Source organism: Varanus komodoensis, unplaced genomic scaffold (assembly GCF_004798865.1).
Source record: "Varanus komodoensis strain SLA01 unplaced genomic scaffold, ASM479886v1 scaffold26, whole genome shotgun sequence".
NCBI classification, from domain to species: Eukaryota; Metazoa; Chordata; class Lepidosauria; order Squamata; family Varanidae; genus Varanus; species Varanus komodoensis.
Window position 1 is genome coordinate 14709817 of NW_025335684.1, and position 17633 is coordinate 14727449.

A 17633-nucleotide genomic window follows, 5' to 3' on the forward strand; every position below is an offset into this window, starting at 1 on the left:
CCTGATTTCGATCAATGCATTCTCCTTTGTGAGCGAGGCAACCCAGAAACAGGCGCTCACTGAAGTGCAACACGCGTGGCTGGAGGCCAGGCTGGGGACACTCCGCGCAAACGGAAACCTCACCCCCCCGACTGGAACCACATGGAGCAGCAGGCTTGGGGGGAATGACGAGGTTCAGAGAACGTTTTAAAAACCCTCACCCAAACTCTCCCTCTCTCTCTGGTCAGTCTGCTCCCCGATCCAGCCCACTGAGGACTGAGCACGTCAAAGGGACACTGATAATGACCATTGTGCGGGGAGGAAAGAAAAGAGCGTGCTGGGAAAGGGCAGGGCTGGCACCCCGCGTGCCGTGCTGCAACACTTTGCTGTGGGTCTCACTTGTGAGAATGCTGCGATACTCCTGTGCCTAAGCAGGAAAAGCAGTGAGCAAGCTGACAAATGAGTCAATAAATGTGGAAAAAGTAGGCGATTCCCACCATGCTAATAAACCGACGGAGGCTTCATCCCGCTGGCCGCCTTCAGCAGCCATGAATTTGCCAGGCTTCCGCAGACATTTACCAGCATGGCTGAAACTGCAGAGAAGCCAAATGGCTCACGTGCCATTTCTTTTTCTTCTGAAGAGCAAATACCTGCACAGCCAAAAAATACTTCAAAACATTCCACTGTTATTAAAGGGGGAGGTTTTAATTTAAAAAAAAAAAAGCCAACTTTCATTGAGTGGTTTGATGGGTGAAACAACTACCGGAAGGGAGCTGAGGTGCAGCTTTTCCCCGCTCCACAAATGCACACACAGAGGAGACCTGCTTACCCCAAATGAGCCTGAATTCCAGTCAACATCTGCAGAAGAATAATTTCATTGTGCCCTTTTCACACACAAACCCCCCCAAATGAGTGGCTATTTATTTACAAAGGAAACAGGCCAAAAACAACCAAACAGATAATCTGGGCAGATGCAAGGATGAAAGGCGCAAACAAGGACGTTTGCGCAGAGGAGGCAGCGGGCAAGAAGTGCCTGTTTGGCGGTTAGCTGAGACCGGGGGCGAGGGGGCCCGGCCTTTCCGGTTCTTCTCACGCCACAGAGGCCAGGCCCCACGTCAGGACCGGAGTCAGGCAGCGGCTAAGGGAAAATGAAGGGCACGGTGTGGAAGGTTGGGGTGGCTTGAGAGCCAGAGTCGTCGTCTCTTGGGGGCTGCTGGGGCTTCTGGAGGGCCTCCAGGCCTAAGCCAGCCCTTCACAACTTTCCAAAAAGGCATAGCTGTAGACTTTCCTTCTCGCCTCGCTTCTCGAATGTGGCCAGGCTTTCTCCACCTTCCTGAGACCAGGGCCGGGACCTCGCCTCCACCCACCTTCCGGGACCCGCACTTCCACCCGGAAGCAGACCGACACGAGGAGTCGGGGGGGCTCTGCATCCCCGGCCCGCTGGGGAGCCAAGGAGCCCTAACTTAGCTAACGGAGCCCTGGCTCTGGTGCAGGAGAGAGACAGACAGACAGACAGTGAGTAAGGCATGGTGCTGGCCCGGCAAGCTCAGAGAGTGGTCCATGGCAGTCCAGGTGTGCCTTCGCCCGCCACAGCTGGGAGCTCTGCACAACTGCAGGCTCGGCCCACACCTGGATTTGTCGTCAGTAATCTTCCACCCAGCCGTTTTCAGATATGAACGCATCTATGACCTCTTTCATGGCAAGGTTGGGGATCAGCTGGTCTTGGGTCAATGGGCTCCGGGTCACAGGGTCAAAGTGGCCGACACGCTAAGGAGAGAAGGGAGGAGAGCGCGTGAGGCTGGGCGGATGCTGACCGAGCCGAGAATCGGAGCCCCACTGGCATCCTGGACCCAAGGAACGTGGCCAGGTTTGCTGCCTGCCACGCCACGTTTCCCGCCTCTCCGGAACACCCAAAGACTGCACCCGCTCGCTCCTCTGAATAATAGGAAAAACAGCAAAAGCACTCAAAGGGTTTTAATTTCTGGATCTGCCAAAAGGATGAAAGTCTGGATAAAAGCAGGGAGAGAGCAGACTGGCGCTGAGAAGGGAAGCCAAACCGTTCTCTCTCTTTCTTCCTCAGAGGCTGGGGTGCCGTTTTCAGAAACGGGAAGGCACTCCTCAAGCCCCGAGGGGCTGGCCAGCAGCACTCTCGGTCCTGGGAATGCCTCCAGGCAGGTGGGAAGAGGCCACTGCGCCAAGGGGGCAGCCACCGAGAACGGCGTTTCCACAAGCCCCTCAAGAGCACGCATTCTAGGAGAGCAGAAATGGCGCCCGCCAACCTGGCAGAGCTCTGAGAAGCTGCCGTGTGCTCCGCGTGCCCCCTTGAAGCCCACCCTCCTCATCACTAGAGCGCTCGTTCTGCAGCAAAGTGGAATGGCAAGAGTCTGTCTTGCTTTCTCGTACAGAACCAGGCGGCATCAATGGCCAGGTAGATTCAAGGCAGAGCTCAGGAAGGGCTTCTTCACTCCTGTGAGAACTTAAATGTCGCGAAAGACACCTCTTGACACCTCTGCACTGTACTAAGTGGCCTGTTTTGCATGGCATGTGTTGAAAGAGGGGGTGGAAGAGGCTGTTATTCTTGGCACACCCTCCAGGGCCAGGGTGCCACCAGCCCTCCAGATGAGGACGGAGAGGGACGGGAAAGGAGGTCTGTGGACACAGAAAGGCAGAGGAGGGAGAGCCTGTCTTGAGGCCGCCGTCTCCAGGTGTCCAGGCACACCTGGGGAACAGACCGGGTTCAGCAGTGCTGGGAGGGGGCCTGGGAGAGGAACAGGAGGCGCTGGTCACGTCCGTGAAACAGCAGTGGGAGAGAAGGGCTGGCCAGCTGCGGAGGGCCTGTGCGGATCTAGGAGGCTTGCCCCTCTCCAGAGATGCACAGCCAGAGGGGTGGGGAACAGGTGTACTGCAGAGGAGTGATCTCGGAAGCAGTCTTCAGTCTGGGTTCAACCAATCACTCTGGCTCAAGCACAGGGACCCATCAGCTGGTGGCGACAGTTGGCTAGCCACATGCTGAAAATAAAAGGCTCTTATGCAAAAAGACACTCTGCTGTTTGAAAGGAATGCAGAGAAACCTGACAGCATGTTATCTCTGCTACAATATCCAACACCCATTCAGTAAATTATATGCAAACATTTCTAGACTTTCCTCAAAGTACATTATGTGTGATTATCTTAATTATTGCAACAGTTAGCACAGAACTGGACCAGTGTCTCCCGTTTCTTACATTTTGTGTAAGCGAGTCTCATCTTTAATTTTCATTTCTATTTACTTCCTTTGATTTTGCAAGTCACAGGAAGGGGGCAGGGAAGGTTCCAGCCAGGCTGCTGATTCGTTCCCCTATCTGGGTGGGGGCAATATGCGGCCATGGGCAGCAGGGTTCTTCCTGCAACTGATGACATTTTTTTTTAATTTTTGGGGGGAGGGTGTCTGCACTGGCTGCGGAGTACCAAAGAGGTAGACATTTGCGTGTCTGCAAAGTCAATCTCACGCCTTTACAAGACTGCAGCTGCTGATGGTGTGCTGAACAGGTTCCTTTTGCTGCTCCATAATTGCTCAATGTGTCATTTTTTAATAAAAGTATTTTTGGCTTTGAGTGCCAGGGATGGGGTGCAGTCTGGAGGGTGAAAATGGCCCCCAAGACCTCATATGTGGAAAACATCTGGCATAGCCCTCCACTGAGAGTGGTGAAGAGCACGGGGCTGGGACTCAGAGGATCTGGGCTCTAGTCCCCGCTCGGCCATGGAGCCAACTGGGTGACTTTGGGCAGTCACAGACTCTCAGCCCAACCTACCTCACAGGGTTGCTGTTGTGGGGATAAGATAGAGGAGGAGAATGATGTAAGCTGCCTTGAGCCCTTTGTAGGAAAAAGGCAGGATATAAATTGAAAAATAAATAAAAAATAGCCTGAAGCCTAGGAACCTACCTAACCTTTCCTCTCAATGAAACCCACGGGGCTTCGGAACAGAAAGGCTCTCCCCATGTTACCATCCCGTTTCCCACCGCCCCCAAAGCAGAGTGCCCCGTCACCTGGAGGTGCTCTTCAATGTCCTTCCTGTCATAGGTAATGCCACTTGGCGTAATGCAGGGTTCTCGCATCAGTTCAAAGCTGATCTTCCCACACAGATAATCGGGGATGTCCCGCTTCTAGCTCAAAGGAGAGAGCAGATTGCAGTGACCCAGGTCCGCGGACGAGCCACTGAAGCAGACTTCAACTCCCATCAAACCCAGCCAGCACAGCCAAGGAAATCCAGAGCCAAGCGAGGTTAGAGACACCCATCGGAAAAGGCCTGGGCACCGAATGAGGCTTCAGTCTGTCACCAAGGGGGCACCCATGTCAGTGCCAGGCACGCTTCCCTGGTGATCGGTGAAGGGGCCGCCCCTGGTGAGACAAAGCAAAAGAATCCCCCCCCCCCCGAAGAGGCCCTCACCCCAGGGCACCTCCTTGCCCTTGAAAGCTGGGTCCAAAAGCTGCAAGCAGAGCTGGGGCAGGGGCAGGTGGGGCAAACTGTCCTTGGGATGCCTCCTCCCCAAGCTGCACAGGGCTTCAGGGGTCAAGCCAGCACCTGGCCTGGGTGTGCAAGGGTTACAGCTGCTCAGGAAAGCCCTCACCTTCCGCTTCTCATCCACCTGGGAGAACAGCTCATCCATGTCCGCCAGGTACTTCTCCTGAAAGGGAAACAGAGCACTTGGCATATGCTCCATAATTTGCCACTCTGGAAAGCAAGCCCATTCTCACCTGACCTAGTTACTGCTCATGGCCTAATTTACAGGTCTATGACAGGTTGACAAATTTTCTCCTTCAGCATTTTGGGCAACCGAATAGCCTGGTGGCCACCTCTCGCTACAGAAGGAAGTACCATAGGCTGTGTTCAGACAGCGTGGTAACTAAGGGGTGTAGATTATTGCTGTGCCTTGGGTAATCATGTTGTCTAAACCCAACCAATCTAGCAAACCATAGTTTGTTGCTGAGAACTGCGGATTGTTCACCATGGTTTGTTATTTTGGCTGAGTGCAAACAGCGTAACAGCCAATGTTTCAACAACCCACGCTCAGCCCTTGAGGGTGAATTCCCATCTTGCCTGCGCCCAGCCACCGTGCTCCTCTGCTCTGCTCGCACTCTCCCTCACAAATGCTAATCCGGGCTGCTCAGAAAACACGGAAGGATATGCTAAGTCAGGGGGCAGAGGCTGCGATTCCCACCCTCCTTGGACTAATAGTTACAGAACTGCAGCCTTCACACCTGAAGGGACCGAGCCTGCACAAGGCTGCCTTAACAGCTTAATAGAGGGAAGCCAGCCTGCAAGCCTGCAGTGCCCACAGCCAAGCCAGATCCCTTCTCTCCCCCCGCCACCCCACACACACACACACACACACACACACACACACACACACACACACACACGGGGAGAGGGAGGGAGAGACTTTGTGCTGCAGGCACTGACCAGCAGCGACTCTCTGGGGTTTCGGGCAGGACCTCTCTGGCCCTACCCTGACATGTCCTGCAGGGGGCAGGCCCAGGCGCATCTGGCTGCCCCCCCCGTGGAACACCAGGTTGACCACAATGCCTGTTTGTCTCAGCCAGGAGGGGAGGTGACAACACCTGGAACGGTTTTGCCTAGAAAAAGGGCGACGGGAGGGATGGCAGACTGCTCAGAGTTACGGGTGCAGCGGAGACCATTCCTGCCCCCACACCACATAATGTTGGAACCCAGCGGGATCCTTCCACGAAGCTGTCTGGTGGGACCTCCTCCAGCCGCATAGGGCCACCGTGCCTATGTACCCCAGCGGCCGGGGCACATGGGCAGGAAGGCACTGCTGCGCTCGTGCCCTGCTTGCGGGCTTCCCACTGGCTGCTGGGCAGCCACTGCATGCGCAAAAGGCTGGACTGCAGCTGGGGGGCAGCACCAGCTCTGCATGCACAAGGTCCCGGGTTCAAGCCCAGGTGCTCCAGCGGAAGGAAGGCAGTCAGTGCGCGGAGTCAGAAGGGACACGTGGAGTCGGACGGGCACACGCCTTGCGAGGCTGCTCCCCACGTGGCTGAACGACCGGCTTCCGGCTGCAGCAGCGGCAGCTACTGACTTTGGCACAGGCAGGTGCAACGCCCCCCCGCACCAAGAGCCCCTCTTTCCCAGGCACCTCCAGGCAGCTGGGGGAGGACAGAGGAAGGCGTCCGATTCCCCTACCGCTGACATGAAAATCTAAACAAAGCTGCCCGCCCCCCCCAACACACACACACAAACAAGGCCTCACGGAGGTGGGTCCCTCTGGAACAAGAGTGTTGTGCGACCCTCACAAAAGGACCGCTCCGGGACGGGGGGGCAGACCTGCCCGCCCAAGGAACCTGCAGGGCTGTGGAGGCACCACGCTGCAAGACCTCCGCCCTGCGTCAAAGGGCCAGGGCTGAGCGAGGACTCCCAGGGGCCCTCACGTGTTTGGCTTCGACGTTGGCCAGCTGCACCCGGCTCCGGCTCTCATCCACGTTCTCCTCCTCCTGGGCACGTCGGCATTCATCCAACTCCCTGCAGGGGAAGAGACAGAAAAAGTGGCCGTTGGGGTACCATGATCAAGGAGGACCAAAACCCCTTGGAGAGCAGCCAATGCAGTTTTCCCAGGATGCCGTGGGATGGGGGAGACAATAACAGGGAAAGGCGTGCGGAAGAACGCTGGTCCCGAGACTCAAGCTCCAAACACCATCTCTGCTCAGCTCTGAACACTATGACCCCTCAAGCACTGCTTAGGAGCCACAAGATTGCTTCCTAAATTATTATTATCCTTATTAGTATCATTATACTGCCAGTAATTATTGGCACATATATCCTGCCTCTTGAGAATAACCCAGCGTGGTTAACTCAGCCCTCCTCCACTCCACTTTAATCCCCCCAGGAACCCTGCAAGGGAGGCCAGGACAAGCAGCAGCGACTGGCCCAAAATCTCCCATGGAGCGCCAATGGCTGAGCAGGGACCAGAGTCTGCCCCTCCCAGGCCCCCGTCCAACACTCCCCCCCCCCCCACCACCACATGGGCTCTCTAATTTAACTAACTGGCCTCAAAGAGCTCAGCATGTGGGAAAGGCATTCCCAGCCTGGGCCAGTTCAGACTGTGGTGAGGTGGGGAGGGGGAGAAACGACACACAACGATTCCCAAAGGTTTCCTTTGCAAAGAAAATGCAATGCTGGAGACAGGCCAGGGCAGCATCATGCTAGTTCTCCAGGGGCAAGACACAAGCACAACCCTGCTGGATCCAGCCAGAGTCCATCTGGTCCAGCTTTCTGATTCCACAGAGGCTACTCATTTGCCCAGAGGACGCTCACAAGCAGGACAGGAGTGAAACTGCACCCTCCTGCCCATGTTCCCCAGCAACTGGCATACATAGGCGAACTGCCCCCATTACTAGAGGGTGTAAAAAACCATCGGGACTAGCGGCCACGCATAAACTTCTCTTTGCCCAATCCTCTTTCAAAGCCATACCCACAGGTGGCCAACACTTCTTCTTGTAGCAGCAACTTCCAGAGTTTAACTATACGCTTTGTGAAAGGGGTCTGTCCTGAATTCCCAGCATTCCACTTCAGTTGGTGCCCCCAGTGGATTCTAGGATGGGGGGGACGTCTTCTCCACCATTTTCTGCACACATCTCCTGGGTTTTGAAGCTTCTACACAAAAGTGCTGGTCCCAAGCAACACAATTTAAACCATGTGTAGTTTATCTGGTTTTCAGAAAGGGGAGCACTTCCAGAAAGGGGATCCTCGCGCTACCAATAAAAACTTCAGTTAATTCCATTCAACCCTCCTTAACAGTTCCCTTCCCTTCTTTTTTTGGTGGAACAAAACAAAGACGGAAATGGAAAAACATGACTGTTACCAAATATACCCCTCCTAATCACCAAGGACCCTCTCAAAATCCCATAAATGAGGCAGGGCAACCACGTGACAAAAGCTTCGCCCGGAGGCGACCAGGGGCCCCCTCAGCACCCCCTCGATCTCCAAGACTGAGCCAGGAAGGCCCCCTGGGCACCTTCCATCAGCAGAAGCTGCTGCTTAGTGTGATGCAACAGGATGAAATACTCTAATGGGAGAGAGGGAGTTAAACGCAGGTAGCACCAAAGAGCAGGTGAGGCCAAAGTCCCTGACTGAAATCTCGGCTCGGCTGCAGACACACTGAAGCAGGGCGGGCCCCTCCAGCTCCAGGGCCACAAAAAGCCCTCCACCTTCGAGTGCCTGATCCTACCTAATCCAGGAAGCTGAGCAGGGCTGGGCTTGACCGAAATCTGGGCGGATCACTTAATGTTGCAAACCGCCCAGGGAGCTTTGGCTGTGGGTGGCAGAGAAATGCGATGGCCAACCAGCACCACCACCTAATCCCCGGAGTCCCGGGCACGCTGACTGGCTCCGACGTCTAGCAGGAGCAGTCCTCTCTTTCCCCAACAGTTTGCTGGGTGGATGGGCTACGGCAGGGAGAGAGAAATAAAGGGGGGCAGGAAGCGGGAGCGAGTGTGCGGCCCCTGACCTCACACCTGCAAAGGAATGAATCCCTGCGAGGAAGCAAGTTTCCTGCCTCTGACACGCTGGCGGACGGCAACCACCAGCCCCTTCCCCAGCGGCAGTCTGTGAACAACCGCACTGCCTCCCTTGCAAGGGCTGCCGAACCGCCGAGGGGCCCTTTCCCCCGTGGCCCCACCTGCGCAACGTGCTGTCACCGAGGGGTCACTGGGCCCCGCCGCGGCAGGCCTGCAGGAAGCCCCGAAGGCGCTTTGTTCACAACGGCCTCCCCCCGAGTAGGTGTTGCAGGTCTGTTCTGTGTTGTAGCTGCAACTGTGGTGTATGTTTTTACTTGCTTTCTGCTGGTGCTTGTTTGTTTTTCAGTTTTGGTTTTTATGAATGCTCGCTGTTTTATTACTCCATCAGGTTTTTTAAAATTAAGATAATGTACTTTCTTACTGCAAAATGACTTGGGAGAGCCCCTCCCCTGAAAGGCAGCTTAGAAATACTTTAAATAAAGTAAATACTTCAGATAAAGTATTTTTAATGGTGTGTGGAATGCTCTTGTCACTTGAGCTGCAACTGGGGCCAGCACCCATCACCTTCCGTAGCCCCTCGCTCTCCGTCGTACCTTTCTTTCTCTGCCATGATCAGTTTGGTGAGATAGGAATGCAGCTCATTCTCCTGGTTGATCCGTTTCTCCTCAATGTTGTTCCAGCGCTTCTTCTTGGCAATCCGCAGAGCACTTGGAATGTCATCCCCAAAGTTCAGGCGCTGCTCTTTGGCTAAGTTGTAGGCTAGTGGGCGGAAAGAAACCAAGAGAGCAAAGCAGCTAGAGCAGGACTTCTAAGCCTGCGCCACATAAAAGGCTCCAGATTGAGCCACGAGTCAAGCTTGGAGGCCTGGCTCAGACACGAGGCCCCTCCGCATCCACTTCACTCTCTTGTTAGTATGCTCGGCCGAGAACCAGCTCAGCTTAAAAAGCACCCTGGCTGTTAAGCATCTGCTGGCAGCATTCCAGAAAGCAGCAGGAACCGAGCAATGAGAAAGGTGCCCACGCCACATCTGGGGAGCAGTTGCCAACTGCAGATCTTAGGGACTGATAGGATGCTGAAGTCAAGGAAACAGATGCAGTAGCCATGAAAGACAGGGATACAAGCACAGACGTTACTTTTAAGGGTGAAATGTCAGGTAGGCACAGGGGATACTAGGGGATACCTGGAGAAGGTCTCGGGGGCCGAATGCCCATGGCAGGCAGGGACAAAGGCAGAAATGAGCAGTGTCGAAAAGCCCACAGATGCATCCTGAAAAGCCCATTGTCACTCAGTTTCGGGCCCAAAGGCCACAGCAGCAATATGGATGCTCCGCAGCAGCAGTGCAGCACAGCAGACAGACTTAAAAAAATTCCTCACACCACAGCCCCCCGCCCCCAGCAAACAGTGATTTAATCATTATGAAACCTCCTTCAAATGAACTCTGGAGAACAAAGGAAGGTTCATTGTACCTGGGAGCAAACAGGGGCAAGGAAAGCCCAGTGAAACTGAAGGAATGATCAGATGTGCTGCGGGGGTGGGGGGCTCTTCAAAGGCAGCCTTTCCCAGTCCTGAGTTCAGGGATCCCCAGCTCAGAGCAGCGCAGTGACAGACCTGGGAGCCCGTTCCTGGGAGGACTTCTGCAGCAGGAAGATCCGCCCTCCCGCTGCTCTGAGAGGGGATCCCAGGGAGAGGTGGGCTTCAGTGGGAAGGGGGCAGTGCACGCAAATGAGTGCTGGCAGGCCCAGAGGGAACTTCCTGGGGGCCACACGCGGTCTGCTGGTCAGATGTTCCCACCCGGGCACCATCACTTCGCGTCGCATCTGAACGAACAGGCTGAGCTTTGCTGCGGTTCAGCAGCCATCCTCAGGCACCACGCGCCTGCCTGCCTTGACGCACAGGTGCAGTCCAGCCCCGCTCCCATCTGCAACCTCGCCAGCCCTAATGGACGCCTGCGCCCGGCTCACCTCTCTGTAGGTTAGCAATGGCCTCGTCGTAGTTCTCCATCTCCATCTGGCATTGCCCCAGGAAGAAGTGCGCCTTTACAGACTGGCTGTCCAGCTCCAGGGCGTGCTTACAATCAGCCAGGGCCTTGTCATGCTGCTGCATCTTAAGGTAACATAAGGCGCGGTTGGTGTAGTAAACCGCCACTAAGGGATTCCGGTTCTGAAAGAAAAACAGCCGCACAAGAGGCCTGGAGGGAGTCCAGAGCAGCCCACAAGGTGGGCCAGAGGTGGTTCCAGTATATCTATGGGGTGATCCGAAGTAGATCCACAAGGATCTCTGACCTGCGATTGTTTGACGATGGCAACATTTGGAAAAAAAATCTTAAACACATTTTAAAACAAGTTTTTAATGTTTTATTTTTAAACCATTATTTGTTTAAGGTGTTCCTAATTCGTTCCACACTTCTAAAGGTGCCTTGGGGGCCCTATTTGGGCAAAAGAGTGACTCATAACTCATTAATAAATAGAATTAAAGCAACAAAAGGACCTCCCCCTCCATCCATTTTTTTGTCTGCTGAAATTTGGAAAGTAGGGGGCAGGCAGAGAACCAGGAAGGGACTTGTGTGTTAACACAGTGGCTGGATTCAGGCAACATAACCCACTCTCAATCCACGGACTGAGTACGGGTTAAGCGTGGGTTGTTGCTGTATGGTCAATTGTTGAGGAAACAGAGGTTACTGTGTTGTCTGAATGCAGCCAAGATAACAGAGCATGGTGAATAAACTACACGTCACAAACCATGGGTTCTTGTCTGGATCCTTTGTGGTTTAAAAACCATAGCTTGTTAGTGCAGCTGGATTCAGATAACACAATAATCCATGTTTATTTATTTCTTTAATATTCGATTAGATTTATATCCAACTCTTTTTCTTACAAGCTCATAGCAGCTTACACCATTCTCTTCCTCCTGCTCTCAATCTTATCCCCACAACAGCAACCCTGTGAGGTAGGTTAGGCTAAGCATCTGTGACTGGCCCAAAATCACCCAGTGGCTTCACCAGTTTTCTTTCTTGTTTCAGACCCACATCCAACCCATAATCAGTCCTTGAGTGTAGGTTCTCGTGCTGTCCGAAGCTAGTCCCTGAGAGCTCCATTCAGTCCTGGTGCTCAAAACCAATCCCTGTTCTCAAAATCTGTTAATTCCAAGAAGTAGTTTCCATCTGTTGTTCATCTGTTGCAGCCAAAAACAAACAAAAACAAAATTCCACAAACCAGGTTTGGGCACCTCAAAGACCAGCAACCTAAGCTCATGCCACCATAAATTGGTTTGTCTTGAAAATTCCCCAAGTTTTGCTAATTCCCAAATGCATTTCTTTTGCGCCACATTCTGGTTTGGTGGATTTTAGGCTTCCTATTGAAAGCCAACAGCGATCTCACAAGCTGGAGGTCTGGCCTAGGCCGATTCGCTTCAGGGTAAGATTGGCCCGCTTAGTCCAGTCGGTGCAATACTACATTCTCGGTTTACCAAGCAAAAGTACCTACTGGGAGCTGGGGAGTGAGGTGGGGTCTAACAATTAAGACCTGAAATTGACTTGCGACAGCAAAAGGCTGAAGGGTCCCACAGTGACCTTAAAAGCTAAGAAATTGACTGTAGCACAAACATCCACAAATCAATACAAAAAGAGACATGGCTGGATCAGGCCAAGGCTCCATCCAGTCCAACATGTGGATCGGTTCACAGTGGCCACAAAATGCCTCGGGGCAGCCAGCAGCAGCCCTCTCCTTTGAGCACATTCATGGCCTCCGCGCTGTTTGCTTCTGTCTTTTTGCACAGGTATCCTAGTAGAACAGAGCAGACCCTGCAAACAATTGATGTCTCCCCACCCCCCCACCCCGCTTCCTCTAGATAAATGCCAAGTCATAATTTGGCTGGAAGGTGCCAAGTCAAAGACCAGCTGCCTCCCTGGAATTTTCTAAAATTGCTTACCATTATTTAAAAAGAAAAAACCCTGCAGTGCTTAGCATGCGGAATCCCTGGGGGCTGGGTTTCCTGCAGAGCAGGTCCACAGTGGCCAGCATTAAGACTGACCAGACTGCCACTGAGCTGCACTAGCTGAGCTAAGCAAAAGATGTGCTTAAAGGATCGGTCGCGGGCAGACAGGATGACCAGGCAAGGGCGAAAGCAACCACAGGCAGGAAAAGAGGCAGAGAGCGGCCTTGTCTGTCTCTCTTACTGGACCAGCTTGGGGTTTAAAAATGAAGCCAGCTTCTGGATTGCATAGCACTCTTCATCAAACACCTTACAAGGTGCCCTTGGCATGGGTAGAGTGCATTTCTTACAACTCAATTACAATCAAGATTTTAAAAGACCAAAATTAAATGTAACATAGGGCCCTTAAGCCCTAGTGCCCTTGAATCTGAGTAATGGATTGTCTGTTGTGATTTATACAGTGCTATTGAAATATATGGCGATTTGCAGAGTAGCACAAGCAAAGAACTTGCAACCTACATTGCACCGAGCAGGACAATCTAAAAGATGTTGAGGGGCAGCACTAATAAGGGAAGGAGAGGCGACAGTGAGGGTATGCATACCCTACAAGAAAAGAGTAGGTTTTGAGAGACGTAAGGATGATCCAATTCTATGGTCCATATGGGGCTTCTACGCAGCTACAGTGGAAATTCCCTACGGAGTCAACCTGCAGAGAGAGGAGAGGGTGCCAACGGGGGACCATTCAGCATAAGGGCTTTCTGGGCTGTGCAGCTTGTCCACAGCCAGCAGGCACCACAGAAGAGGAAGGGGAGGCGGCGGCAGCGATGTGAGGGGAAATGCTACCTTTCACAACACAGGCAGCAGGATGAACCAGGAGACACTGCCTAACTCAGGAAAGGGGAGGGGAACAGCCCAGACAAGAAGAACCTATGAGCAGGTTGTGAAAAAGGAAACCTGAACTTTTACCAGGCAGAGGTAAGCCGAGAGGCCCAGCTATTGGAACTGTACGCAATTACAGATCGGGGAAAGCAGCAACTCCCAAAGAACTTTGGCTAATGGGAAAGTAGAAGAAGAATAAATCAGGAACTCAGAACTTCAGGTTCGAGGGTCAGATCCTGCTCTCCAAGGTTCTCCAATTGGCCATTCCCTTCCCACTTCCTCTGACCTAACCACAGATTGCCTGCTGGCTCCCCAGGTTTTGTGCAGTTGGTTTCCCCATCTCAAGAATGAAGTGCCACGTTGAAGTATCCGCTTTAAGCTGGGACACACTGGCATTTGGGGGGCATTTGGCCCTCCCCCTGCAACTCCCAGAAGCATGTCAAACATGGACTTCAGCTTTCAGGCTGAAAGAGGATCCACTATTGTCCTACTGGTTCTAAACTTAAAGGATTTAAAGAGCAACTATAACAAAATTGAAGTTTTTCAATTTGCCAGAGCTTTTTCTCCTCCCTTCCAATCCCTTTTCTTTCTGTGTTGCCTCTTTTAGATGTTAACCCAGTTCTGTGGGCGGGCAGCACCAGAACCGTATGTATGCATTTAAAAGTAAAGACAGATCTTAGGGCTGAAAACATTAAAGATCTTTGGAGCAGATCTCCAGGAGTCTTTCTCAGTCTTCAAGGAAAACCAGCACCCCACCCGCTGAAGAAAATATCTGGAAAGCCACTGTGGCCTAGAACCACTTTGGACTCACACAAAAAGACAGCAGAGGCTCTTCTGAAAGCTGGGCTGAAACTTCTTTCTGCAGGAGGGCCGGAGGGGCCTTTGCCGGGACTATCAGAGCACAAAGGGGAGGGCCGGTCAAGCTGGTGCGGCACCCCCATCCTTGTCAGCCCATTTCTCGCCAGCCACATAATTCTGGGCCTTCTGCTCCCATCCCATTTGCACAGCTGGTGCAGGTACTCAGGAAGGAGACCATTATCTACCGGGGGAAGCACCGAGGTCATGCTGTCTGAATGGGCAAAGTGCCCCCACCCTTGCGACAGCCCTTTGATGTGGGCAAGCTACAACCCCACACTGCAGAGAGAGGCTTGCAGCGCAGGAGCCAGGGACAGGCCGAAGTGCCACCAAGCACGGCCAGGGGGCAAGGGGACAATGGCACTGGGGGCTCTGTCGCAAGAGGCCCCCTACCCACCTTCCTAACTCAGCTCCCTCCAGCTGTGCTGGACTACAGCCCCCATTGCCCAGCCACCCCCAGCCTCAGCAGCTGAACAGGACTGGAATCAAACCCCACTCCACAGCCTGTTTCTCGCCAAAACCATCTTTGGCGCTTGTTCCCCAGAAACAATTTTCAGAAGTATTTTGCCTCAGAAAACGAACCCACCCCGAGCCCCCCAGCCCAGCTCGCATCACTGGTCGATGCCACCAGCTCGCATTTCCTCTGCCCAGAAGATGCTCAGACCATACAGCCGAGGGCTGGGTCCTTTGCACCCGTTCTTGGCCTGCTGGCAGGCAGCTTGGAATGCCTCTTCCTCCCGCTTTTGGGACCAGGCTGAGATTGGCTGTGATGCGTGCTCTTTGCCTGTGGCTCTAGGTAATTTGAAGGCACGTCACTGGCCCCGACACGGCTGAGTCACATCCTAACTTGCAGGGGCAGCGCAGGCATGTCTTGCACCACGGGGCAACGCAAGTTAAGTGTCAGGTGGGTAGTGCTGGGGATTAGAAGACCCGAGGCCTCTTGAAGTGAGGCTGCTTCAAATGCGATGTCTTCTTTCACTAGCAATGCGCGCAGAAGCATGGGGCAGATGGAGCTTGATGTGGGCCAGGAGTCAGACCTCTGCATGGGCATCACTCACTCTCTCACTCAGCCTAACCAGACAATGAGTGAGGCGTGGTGGTTCGAGGGCTGGGCCAGGACTTGGAGATCGAGGTTCTAGCTGCCAACTATGGGCCAGTCAAGTGGGCGTGAGGATGAATCGCAGAGGAAAAGGAGGATTCTGCAAGCCGCCCGGGGTTCCTTGCAGGAAAAAAATATCATAAATAGCCTAGCTTGCAGGATTGTTGGCAAGATAAAGGGAAAGGCTCCTAACTCAGTGCCGGAAAACCCCAGGTTCAGTCCCCAGCATCTCAAGGGAGGGCAGGAAAACCTAAGCCAGAAATCCTGCAGAGCTGCTGCAGAAGGCGGCTTCCGGTGCTCCTCCACTGGGCCAAGTCCAGGGCTCAGTGGCAGGAAGGGGCTGCGGAATTCCTGCCCTGCCCTGCCCTGCCCTGCCCTGCCCATGGGCCCCACGGCAGCTGGCTGGCCACTGTGGGAGCAGAGGACTGGACTAGAAGGGCCCTTGGTCTGATACAGCAGGGCTTTTCTCACTTCCACATGAATCGTGTACATTATGCACTTGCACGTGTGTGACATGCAATCAAACAAGCCTTATATTTGTCAGGGCCGTTCCAAGCAGCGGCTTGTGCAACAGGGACCCCCCGGCTGCTGTTTTCACACTGCAGGACCCCGGGCTTCGTCCATCACCCAGCCCAGGCAACTGCCATCATTCCTGCCTACGCAGTTCTTGCCCTGGGCTCCCATCTTAAAACTGCAAAGCCCCACAACTCACCCCAGAAATCCATCCCATAAGCAGAGTCCACTTACCGCCACCCAGACACTTCTCTCCCCCACCTGCCCTGCTAGCTCTGGCTGTGAAGTGGCATGCACTCTGCCTATGTTCAGAGGCACTCTAATTCCCACTGGCCCTTCAGATGAGCCTTTGCCAACCCTAGTTTGCTTCCTAGGCTCACTTGGCACCATGCCCCCTCATGTCCCACCCTGCCCCCCAAGCCAAAGCCAAAGGTAGGGCTGGGAGCAGGGAGCAGGGAGAAGGCTGTGTCCTGATCCAAACGGTGCCCTATATAACTTCTGCCCACCCACCCCCACAAACAAGCAAAGTCAGACTTGCAACAAAACAGACCATGCCCAGAGGGCCACTCTTTTCTTACTGCCCGTTCTTACTCTTCTTGGATAAACCCAGCGGTGGAAAACAGCTGTGTGAGAGAGCTGAACCCCTCTCCTTTCACCTGCTATCCCTCTGCCTTATCCTCCTTTCTCTCAAGCAGACATGCGCTTTGTCTCTGCTCAGAAGGACGACTTTCCTCTGCCACTGTCCCCTTCTCAGCTTCTCAATGGCACACACTCTGGCTATGCTCAGAGGGCCACCCTTTCTTCTTTTGCTGCCCTTTCAACTATTCTCAGGATGACCCCAAGCAGAGGGGCAGTTAGCTTGCTGCTCCCAACTCCCAGTATTGCTGTTGTTGCTATTATCTATGCTATCCAATAGTGGAAGCTTTCTGGGCAGCAAGCAACCATTGATAAAATACAATTAAAATACAGCACAGCATTTCTTTACAGATTTAAAAACCGAATCTTGGTAACATAAACAGTTACGGCAAGCTCACACACATTCTCTAGGGATTAGGCTTTCAGGCACAGCCATGCCCAAGAGAGGAAGCACTTCCTCCCTGACCTCCCAACTCAACACAGGCATGCACTCTGCACATGCTCAAAGGCTCTCTCTCCTTCCTCAGAGTCCTCCCTGCCTGTTCTCTCAGGGTCAGATTTGGTCCCAAGGCGCACTGCACTTTCCCTATGCCCAGAAGCATTCTTTTCCCTCCGTAGATTCTTTTGGGATCATCCCAGAGGCTGAGTTGGCTCAATCCAGGCTAGCTATCACCTCCTCCACCCCCAGATCATCTCCCAATGCAAGGGCAGTCTCTCAGTTCAGCGCGACACTCTGTCCGTGCTCAGAGGCACTGTCCTCCAGGGGCCCCTCCCATATTCCCGAATTCGAGTTTGAAGGCTGAGCCTTGGCCCAAGCAAGGAGCCCTCCGAGGGATGCGCTCTCCCCCGCTCAGAGTGCGCTCGGCGAGCAGCTCCGGGGCTTGCCGGGCCCAGCCCGGCTTCCCCAGCCCTGCCTCGCCCCGGGCGCGGGGCCGCACTCCCTGCGGAGCGCGGCACTCTGCCCGTGCTCGGGGGCGCCCCCGTCCCTCCCGCGGAGCCCACCCGCTCCCCTCGGGGCGCAGGGCCGGGCCGAGCCCCGCGCCCCCGCGCCGCGGCCCCGGGACTCACGATGGCGCGCCCGTAGCAGGCGGCGGCCTCCGGGTACTTGCGGCCGACGAAGAGCCGGTTGCCCTGCTCCTTGTACTCCTGCGCACTGCGGCTCTTCTCGGGGCTGCCGCCGCCCGCCGGGCCGCCGCCGCCGCCGGCCAGCCCGCCGCCCAGGCCGCCGC

The 17633-nt window shown here is 54.2% G+C and overlaps 1 protein-coding gene across 1 annotated transcript; it reads right to left on the reverse strand.

Moving 5' to 3' along the window:
• Nucleotides 1-838: 838 nt before the first annotated feature.
• Nucleotides 839-17631, reverse strand: STUB1 (STIP1 homology and U-box containing protein 1; the record flags this gene model as incomplete). Its single annotated transcript, XM_044433700.1, has 7 exons — nt 839-1746; nt 4007-4123; nt 4589-4645; nt 6408-6498; nt 9086-9251; nt 10454-10652; nt 17473-17631. Coding segments are annotated over 7 exons (915 nt in total), but the record flags the coding sequence as incomplete, so codon positions are not given.
• Nucleotides 17632-17633: the final 2 nt, after the last annotated feature.